The sequence below is a fragment of the Merops nubicus genome, unplaced genomic scaffold (genome assembly GCF_000691845.1).
Source record: "Merops nubicus isolate BGI_N331 unplaced genomic scaffold, ASM69184v1 scaffold20011, whole genome shotgun sequence".
Taxonomy (NCBI): domain Eukaryota; kingdom Metazoa; phylum Chordata; class Aves; order Coraciiformes; family Meropidae; genus Merops; species Merops nubicus.
In genome coordinates this window covers 1-9,550 of record NW_008587848.1, presented here as the reverse complement: position 1 = coordinate 9,550, position 9,550 = coordinate 1, and the positions used below count along the sequence as shown (strand labels likewise).

The following is a 9,550-nucleotide window of genomic DNA, read 5'->3' as shown; positions in this document are numbered from 1 at the left end:
AGGACAAGTGTCTGGTGTTGGCCTGGCACTGGAGGCTGCGGGGAGGATTTGATGATCTGGTGGCCCTGGGGCTGGGGGGGAGCAGGAACACACTAATATCTGAGCCAGATTAGTCCTCTGGGAAGCTGTGAGGTAAGTCTTTAAGCAGCTAACCTCCCAGCAGCACTAAACACCCTCCCCACATGAAACTTGGTTCCTTTATCTAGTATGTCCCTACTTAAATGCTGGAGTCCCTGAAATCTGTCCAGCTTGGGGTTTTTTTGCCAAAAAAAAGGGAGGGAGAGGGAAGGTCAGTCTTCCCCTATGTTGACCAAGTCTTCAGACTCTAGCAGTGACTGGTGGTCATCCCATCGATGGCTGCTTCAGGTAAAAAGCCTCTGAGTAGATGAACTTTTCTGAAGAACAATAATGGTTGAATGGAAAGAAGAAAAATCAAGTCTTAAAACTCATACAGAAATGTTGAGGAGAGCTGTGGTTGCCCTTCAAGAACTTTTCAGCTTGCACCTGGAGAAGTTCAGTGCAGCCCAGAAGAGGCCATAGAAATCACCAAATTGTCATTGTCCTTTCAAGATTATCTCCTTGGGTTCTACTCCAGGAGCGTGTTTGAGCTCCTACAGCAGTGGAGCTGCTCTCCATGTGCTCCACGTAAAGCTTGGAGGAAAGGCATCTCAGCAGGGAACAGGCTGGATAACCCAGCTCCCCAGGCTGCTGGGTGGTGCAGCAGCAGTGGTGATCTTGTGCTGCTTGCAGAAACACACGAGTAGGCAGGTGACACTTGCCAGCCTGCTGTATCTTGGGGAGGGAGTAGCTTGATGTCCCTTCTGTTGCTTTGCAGTCAGGAGGCAAAGGTGCTGGTTTCCCATCTGCTGGAGATGGTGTGATGAGCCCTGAGTGACAGTCCTCTTAAATGCTGGGACTGATGTGGTTCCACTTGCTGCTTTCTCCATCTGGTGGCAGGAAGGCACTAGACCAGTGGAGATTGGTTGTTTTTCCCAAGAGTTTTTGATGAGTATGGAGGCAGCAAGTAGCAGCAAGACAGCGAAACAAGTTGTCCCCTGCCTGGTGTCCATCCTGTGTGATAGCCTGTCCTTCAGCAAGGCTGACAATAATCAGGGTGCTGAGGAGGAAGAGGAAGACAAGAAGAGCTTGGGCATTGTTCCTTCATGGCTCAGAGAGCAGACAGTAGCTGTGGGAGCAGCCACAAGCCTGGGCAGTGCTGGTTCAGAAGTGGTTTGCAGCTCTGTGCTGGTGCAGCTGAAGAGCAGACGTGATGCCTGTGCTGGGAAGTACTTCAGGGGGCCTGTCAGAAAGATGGGGACAGCCTCTTTAGCAGGGTCTGTTGCAACAGGAAAAGAGGTGGTGGTTTGAAATGGAAAGAGGGAGATTTAGACTAGAGAGAAGGGAGAATTTTTTTGCACGGAGGGTGGTGAGCCCCTGGCCCAGGCTGCCCAGAGAGGTGGTCACTGCCCAATCCCTGGCACCAGCCCAGGGGAGGTTGGCCGGGGCTCTGAGCACCCTGCTCTAGTTGGGGATGTCTCTGCTCCCTGCAGGGGGTTGGACTGGATGACCTTGAAAGGTCCTTTCTAACCCAAACCAGCCTGTGGTTCTGTGTGGCTGGGCTGAGTCCTTCCAGCTGGCCATTGCCATGTGTCTGGGTTGCCCTCTGTCTGCTCAGTGGCCCCGGCAGGTTGCAAGGTCTCCTGATGGACCTGGGAGCCACCTTCAGGAGGCAGGCGGCTGTTCCCCTGTGCTTGCCTTATCTCAGAAGCTGCAGGAGGAGCTGGGAGGCAGATCTCCTGTGCCCTGCAGCAGGAGAGACCTGAGCCGTTGAGCTGAGCTGGGGCTGCAGCACTGCAGATAAGGGCTGGGCTGGAGCTGCTGCCCCCAAACACAGTGTCAGGTCAGCTCCGAGCCCTCCTCACTGGCTTCCTCATCTCCATTGTGACCTTTCCCATGCAGGGGTGACCCAAGGAGTTGAAATTGGCTTTTTCTGTAGCTGAACTCCACCAGAGCCAGACCTACAGTGGAGATCTGCAGAGTCTCCAGGACTGACCCACCCTGTGTGTAGCATGATGAATTTCACTTTGGCTTGAGAAGCTGTTAAGCTACAGAGACCACTGACACAAATGAGCTCTTGGTTTTCATGTCTCCCTTCCCATTCGAAGGCTTTGTCTTGGGTGGTTCAGAGTTACCTGAAATGTTAAAGGCAGCAGAGTGGGATGAAAGCTGCTATTAACTGTAAGAACCTGCAGAAACCCTAATGGATGTCTGGGGTGCCTGAGGAGCTTCTGAGATCCAGTTATGCTACAAGCAATAAAAAACATCTTACTTTGCAGACACTGGTCCTTGATCCTCTCAGAGCAGCTTGAAAGGTAATGGTAGAACCATCCCACGTGCCTTCAGCTGCTCTCCTGCCACAAGAGCCAGCCCCACCAGCCTGAGAAATGGGAACTGGCATGTGATTATTCATTCTGAAACAGTCAGAGGAGACAGCAGTGGGGAACTAACTTCTGCCCACAGCCTGCTGCTGCTTTTCTGGTCTTGTCTGAGATGGGAGGAAGGGCTTGACCTGCAGCTGCAAGTCCCCGTGGCCACGCTGACATAAAACATGAGCAGAGAAGACAGTGGAGGGAGTCAGCAGGGAGAGGAGAACCTCAGTGTGAATTCTACTTTGGAAGCATGACATTGGGGGGAAGGCTTGAAGAGAGGTGGGGAAAAGACCCAAATAAGTGAAATCTGGTGAGATTTTAGATTTAGGTCTAGTTTAACACTTTTTTGTGTCAAAGTAGGACAGTGCTTAAGAAAAGCATCTTCCCAACGGCCGTGGTGGTGTCACAGGACACCATCCCAAGGAGGAGCTGTTCCTGACTGGGCTGTGTGACATCTGGTTGTGACTGTAACCCAGGCTCTGGAATGGTGACAATTTCATGTGCCTGAGGGCAGCCAGTTCTTCAGGAGCTAGGCACAGAGTGAGACGTGGACAGAAAAACCAGGCAGTCCAGCACCCGGGCTGCTGGAGGTGATCTGGTGCTTGTAGATGGTTAGGGGGGCCCCACCAGGAGACAGCAGCTGAAGATGGGGGGCACAGGGATGGCTGCAGGTGCTCGTGGCCATTTCTCATCTGCTCGAGCCTCAAGTGGTTGTGTGCTGGTTGCTCCCCTTGCTGGTGGCTTCAGGCCATGTAAGAACTTCAGTGGTGGTTCTTGTGGCCAGAACATTGCTTCAAAAGCGTGGTTGTCTTTTGAGACATGAAGCAGGAAAGAGGATCTTCAAGCCAGGGCTCAGAGTGACTAATAAAGCTGTGGGTGAAGGAAAAGAAGGCAATTGCTAGGGCTTCTGTTGAGAGATAACAGACCTAATTACATGGTGCAGAAGCCATGGATGGAACAGGGGAGACAGGAATGCTGAGGAGGAGATGGCTGTTGTGTATCCTGGTGGAAGAGGAGCTCTGGTGACGTTCAAAAGCTGTTCTCTGTGAAGAGTTTGGGGTTCTCATGGTTGCCTGTCTCTCTCTTCTGGGAAAGCTTGGCTCCTTTCTAGATGTCTGATGTCTTCAAGGACTTGGGATCTCTTGTAGGCAATCAGAAAAGCAAAAGTGAGGCTTATAACTCAGACTAAACTGTCAAAGGCTGATGGTATTCCCCAGGGAAGAGTCTCTGGGGCTGCTCAGCTTGCTCTGCTGTATCTTTTAAGATAAGACATCAAAGCCATAAATGGGTGGGCACTTGGTTATAAAGTTAAGTGAAAATCCATGTGTGTAAACAGGAAAACTAAATCCTGCGATGGATCTCCACTGCAGCGACTGAAGAGCCCTCAGAAATGATTCTTTCATGACATACTTGGAATTGATTACTTCAGACCTATTGATACAGGGTGAGAAGTGGGAGGGTAAGAGTCCTGAATAAGTCCCATAAGCCAACTAACCTGCCACTGGCTGGGGGCAAACCTCCCCCCTAGATCTCAAAAAACCCTCCTCGTGAGGATGCTTCTGGGAAGAAGGTGCAGTAAGACCAACCCTTGGGGTTTTGGAGAGCAGGAACCTTGGCAGTAGGGGCCAGTGAGGTTTTTCATGCTCCCTGGGTTCTCGGTGTGAGGCTGAACCTGCCCTGGCTGCAGTGTGGTCCGTGGGCATGTCGGGAGCGTGCCAAGGAGGAGCCCGAGCTGTGGCACCGACAGGGAGAACCCTCGAACCTGCCCTGGCTGCAGTGTGGTCCGTGGGCATGTCGGGAGCGTGCCAAGGAGGAGCCCGAGCTGTGGCACAGACAGGGAGAACCCTCGAGGTCATGCTGCCTCTAGAGAGCTGTGCTGCAGATCACAGGGCTTTGATTTGTCCAGACCTCTGAGCTCTCAAGCAGGAGAGACCCTGAATTTTCAGCAGTGTTTGTTGGAGTGCTGCTGTGGCTTTAGGGTGCTTGAGTGGTACAGGCATGGCACCCTCAAAGGCACTGCTCAGACTGGAGCCTGGCAGCGTGGTGGTGGCAATTGCCTGCAAGCCAAAGCCTGTCAGTAGAGGCTGCTCCATGCCAAGCCCTCCCTGGCAGGCTGTCTTCTTCTCAGCTCCGAGGCAGGGTCTCTGCTGAGGGTCTGGCTCCTGGCACCTCTGCTGACAGGGCACAAGAAGAGAAGCTCTTGACAGTGAGACCACCTGCAGAGGCACCACGGCTGAGGGCTCTGCGTCAGTGAGGAGCCAGTCCTGGGGCTGGGCTTGTCTGGGGGGGAGCAGCAGAAAGGAAGGTGGAAAAGGCCTTCTCTCTTTTTCAGAATAGCTAAAAGTCTTCCAGCTCTCGAGTTCCCAGCTGCCTGAGCACGAGGTGTGGCTCCTGCTGCTCAGCTCTTTGCCATGTGCAAGCCCTGACTCCATGTCACCCGTGTGCATCTCCTGCCCCCCACCCCGACATCTCCCGGGGCACGGGGGTGAGATGAGGCTTGACAGCTGCTGGGATTAGCAGTGCAAGTTCTGCTCCTCTCTGCTGCCAGCTGGGGAAGTCCAGCTCCAAAAGGAGTGAGCTTTGTGGAGAAGAGAGCAGGGTGGCTTCCAGCCAGAGGCTGGTGGCTCTGTGCTCCTGCCGAGCCCTCCTGGTGCCAAACTGAGATTTTTCTTTGGATGTTTGGAGTCTCCAACTCCATGTAACAGTGCTGGGAGTGGCATTAGGTGACTTAATGCTCATAGGGTTGGCCTGTATGTGAGGGTGCTGCCCTTCTTCAGGGAGGTGAGACCCCTGCAGGGTCTGAGTTAAGAAAGGAGAGGGTTCCAGGAATATTAATCTGGATGCTGGAAGCAAACATCAGCAAAAATTCTCTGAAAGGGCTTGTGCCATGTTAGCTGCAATTTAATCCAGGCCTGGTGCAGGATATTGCCTTATTGATGTTCCATGGGAGGTGTTCAGCACAACACTGTAAACTGCCAGAGCTTGGTGGTTTGCCTCTGGCCTGATTGAACCCACTTTGTAAACTGAAATACGTGTGGGGCTGCAGCCTCTTCCCCTCCCCCTGCTCATGCTGAGGGATGCAGTCCCTGTCTGGCCATGTCACACCATTTCCCTGCAGGGCTCTGCCCTCCTGGGAGCCCAGGTGCTGCTGGAAAGCAGTTACCCAGCTAACAAGGCTCCCTTTCTGCTTTGATCAGCTCCCCACCAGCTCCCTGGAGGAACCTGCTTTCTCCACAGGAGTGCCTGCCATCCGTCAGCGAGGCTGTTGAAAAGAGTTTGACAGGCAACTCTCTTCTGTAATCCTTAATAGATTTGAATTTTAAATGTTTATGGCAAAGCTAATCCTGTGAAATTCCCTGTAGTTTTGATAAATCTGTCCTCCAGCAAGACTCTTCTGGAGAGAAGAGGTAAATCTACTTCTTTCTGTGGTGATAAGTATCTTCAGACCCAGCTGTGGGGCAGCTTTAAAGTCACCTGCTTGGTCCACACTCAAAACTGAGATCTCTGCTCAGAGGCTCAGTAAAACCAGGGCCCTGTGGGGCAGCTTTAAAGTCACCTGCTTGGTCCACACTCAAAATCTCTGCTCAGAGGCTCAGTAAAACCAGGGCCTCATGTGGTTATTGACATTCATGGCCAGTGTCAGGACAAAACTGTTGGAGTCAGCAAGTCTCTTGGAGTGTGGCTGGAGGGTGAATGTTGGACGCTGCTTTTACAGCGGGAAGGTAAGAGTGAGTCAGGCTGGGATTTCTGGGTGTTTCCAGTCCCAGTTCATACAATCCCAGAATGGTTTGGGTGGGAAGGGACCTTTCAAGGTCATCCAGTCCAACCCCCCTGCACTGAGCAGGGATATCTGATACTACAGCAGGTTGGTTAGAGTCCTGGCCAACCTCACCTGGAATGGTTCCAGGGGTGGAGCATCAACTGCCTCTCTGGGTAACCTGGGCCAGGGGCTCACCACCCTCCATGTCAAAAATTTCTCCTATCTAGTCTAAATCTCCCTCTTTTCATTTAAAACCATCATTCCTTGTCACAACAGGCCCTGGTGAAAATTCCCTTACTCAAAGCAGGGCAACTTAGATGAGACAAGACCCTGAGTAGCCTGGTGAAGTTTTTACTGTCTCCAAGGACAGACAGCCCATGAGCTGTGGGGCAGGAGGCCACTTTCAGTGTGCTCCAGCATCTTTCAGATGGCTTTAACCTCATAGTATCTTTAACTGATGTTTGCACAGCGTTGCTCAAAGGGAAGAACGGGTGGAGTCATTTCTTTAAGTCCTGTGAGATCAGAGACAACCCGAGAGCTCTGGGCGGAGGGTTCGGGGCAGGCTGGGGCAGCGTGTCAGCATCTCACCGGGTGTTCAACCCCTTGCCATTGGGCTGGGTGCAGGGCTGAGTGTGATGCCCTGGGGTTAAGCAGCCACCCTTAACCCAGCTGGGAGAGGAGGGGCAGGGCCCCGGGGGCTGCTGAGTGGCCTGGGTGTCACACCCCCTGCTTCCCTCGGGGCGTGAAGGCTGGGAGCTGCCTTGGCACGCTGCCCGTGCCCCTTGTCCCACAGTTCCAGGAGACTGTGCCCTCTTTAATGTGACCCCCGCTTCCCTGGCCCCTCGGGCACCTTCTGCCCTTGGCACAGAGGCCAGCTCTGCCTGGTCTGCACAGCAAGACCCCTCGGTATGGAGCAGGGCTGCTGGTGGCTCCCTGCCAGGCTGTGGAGCAGCTCGTGGAGCAGCACAGGTCCGCACCACAGCGGGAGGGGGGAGTGGAGGCTCTTGCCTCCGCCTTGAGGAAGGAGCAGAGGGAATCCAGGTCAGAGACCAAGTACTCCGTGTGCTGGGTGGGGATCTGAGGCTGAGCTCTAGCTTGGTGCTGGGAGGAGACGTGAGGCAGAGCATGGCTGAACAGCTACGAGGAGAGCTGCAGGCAGGGGTGGGTGCTGCTGAAACCAGCAGGGTGATATGGTGTGAGCAAGCATGAGTCATTCCAGGCCACTCCAACGAGGTTCTGGGCTGGACCATCCCACACCTTCCAGCATGAGCCCTTGGCCTCTTGATCACCACCATAAATGTGGTTATCTAGGCCCAGAACACACCTTGTCCTTACAGAGGCTTTTGAAAATGAGTCAGTATTTGCAGAAGCCTTTCACATCCAAACCATTACCTAATCCGTGTGAGAAGGGAGGACTGAGAGGAGCCCTGCAGGCTCCTGCCCTGTGGGGGCGTGTAACTGGGGAAGGGGACAGTGGCTGTACCCAGGCTCAGAGTGCCACTTGGCAGCTGGCACTAGCCCAGCTGAGTGGAGCAGCCTGGCTGCTACCACGTTCTGGGCTGCTGCATGTGCTCTGAGGGTGCAGAGACACGTGGGCAGAGCCCTGCCCGAGCTGCCTGGGAGGCTGGGCAGTGGTTTCAGTGGGTTCAGAGGTGCTGCCAGGAATGGGGCTGTGGGAACTGGAATGAGGTTACCCTCAACAACTCCCTGACAGGAGGCTGGAGCTGGGTAGGGGTTGGTCTCTTCTGCCAGGGAACGAGTGATAGGACAAGAGGAGAGGCCTCATGTTGCTCCAGGAGAGGTTTAGGTTGGACATTAGATAAAATGTCTTCCCCTTGAGGGTTGCCCAGGGCTGTGCCAGGCTGCCCAGGGCAGTGGTGGAGTCCCCACCCCTGGAGGGGTTTCCAAGCCGTGGAGATGTGGGGTGAGGGACACGGGGCAGTGGGGACCTGGCAGTGCTGGGGCAATGGTTGGACTCGATGATCTTAACGGTCTCTTTCCGCTGAAGCAGTTCTGTGGTGCTGTTGGAACATCAAACGTGAGGCTTCCCAGTGGGGTTAGCAGCTGAGGTGGGGTTGGCAGCCCGCTGGCTCCGGGCTCTCCGTCCCCAGTCTGTCACTGCTGTGAGTTAACACCGTTCCACCAGTGGAGAAAATCCCCTGTGGGCAGGATGTGCTCCGACTGGGTGAGCCTCTCAGGCCTGACAGGGCCAGGGGCCTCAGGCAGCTGTGATTTAACATCCAACGTGTTCTTCAGGCGTCTTGGAAGCGTGGCCTGCGCTCAGGGGAGCGGGGCCATGAACCCCCATAGCCACGTTGGTCCCTCTTGCCCCAGACTGTCTCCATCCTCTTGCTGGGACTGTCCCTCTCATCTCACGGGTGAGAGATGTCTCTTCACTGGAAGATTTTTCTCATTCTGGCAAAGGCTGACCTTTCAAGAGATGGACAATACCTGGAATAAAAGCCAGCCCACCCCTTTCGCTGGGGGACCAGAGCACGGCGTGATTTCCAGCGGGCTCTGTGGGCCGGGAGCGGAGGCTGGATGACGAGCAGGACCCTGCGAGCCTCCTCCTGCCCACGGGATGGGAACGTGGGCTGGCCGGGGCTTAACCCGAGCGTGTCTCTTCTCTCTCCCTCTCTCCACGCAGGTGACGGAGCTGAACGAGCCTCTGTCCAACGAGGAGAGGAACCTGCTGTCCGTGGCCTACAAAAACGTGGTGGGGGCACGGCGCTCCTCCTGGCGGGTCATCAGCAGCATCGAGCAGAAGACCTCCGCCGACGGGAACGAGAAGAAGATCGAAATGGTGCGGGCCTACCGCGAGAAGATCGAGAAGGAGCTGGAGGCCGTGTGCCAGGACGTGCTGAGCCTGCTGGACAACTACCTGATCAAGAACTGCAGCGAGACGCAGTACGAGAGCAAAGTCTTCTACCTGAAGATGAAAGGGGACTATTACCGCTACCTGGCCGAAGTGGCCACCGGGGAGAAGAGGGCGACCGTGGTGGAGTCCTCGGAGAAGGCCTATAGCGAAGCCCACGAGATCAGCAAGGAGCACATGCAGCCCACCCACCCCATCCGGCTGGGGCTGGCCCTCAACTACTCCGTTTTCTACTACGAGATCCAGAACGCCCCCGAGCAGGCCTGTCACCTGGCCAAGACGGCCTTCGACGACGCCATCGCCGAGCTGGACACCCTCAACGAGGACTCCTACAAGGACTCAACGCTCATCATGCAGCTCCTCCGCGACAACCTAACGCTCTGGACGAGCGACCAGCAAGACGACGACGGCGGAGAAGGCAACAACTAGAGCCCCCCGATGGACTGGCAGCCGCACGCTGATGCTAACTACTGCAGTCTTTATTTT

At 54.9% G+C, this 9,550-nt stretch overlaps 1 protein-coding gene across 1 annotated transcript; it reads left to right on the top strand.

The window, feature by feature from the left end:
• Positions 1–221: 221 nt before the first annotated feature.
• YWHAG (tyrosine 3-monooxygenase/tryptophan 5-monooxygenase activation protein, gamma) lies at positions 222–9,544 on the top strand. Its single transcript, XM_008949093.1, has 2 exons — positions 222–242; positions 8,837–9,544. The coding sequence occupies exons 1-2, from the start codon at positions 222–224 to the stop codon at positions 9,491–9,493; spliced, it is 678 nt and encodes a 225-aa protein (XP_008947341.1). The 3' UTR covers positions 9,494–9,544.
• Positions 9,545–9,550: the final 6 nt, after the last annotated feature.

What these genes read in the sequence shown, in the direction of transcription:
- YWHAG (XM_008949093.1), top strand. Translation starts at nt 222, where the DNA reads ATGCTGGAGTCCCTGAAATCT. An exon ending in TGCTGGAGTCCCTGAAATCT is followed by an intron (nt 243 to 8,836) that starts GTCCAGCTTGGG and finishes CTCTCCACGCAG; the next exon opens with GTGACGGAGCTGAACGAGCC.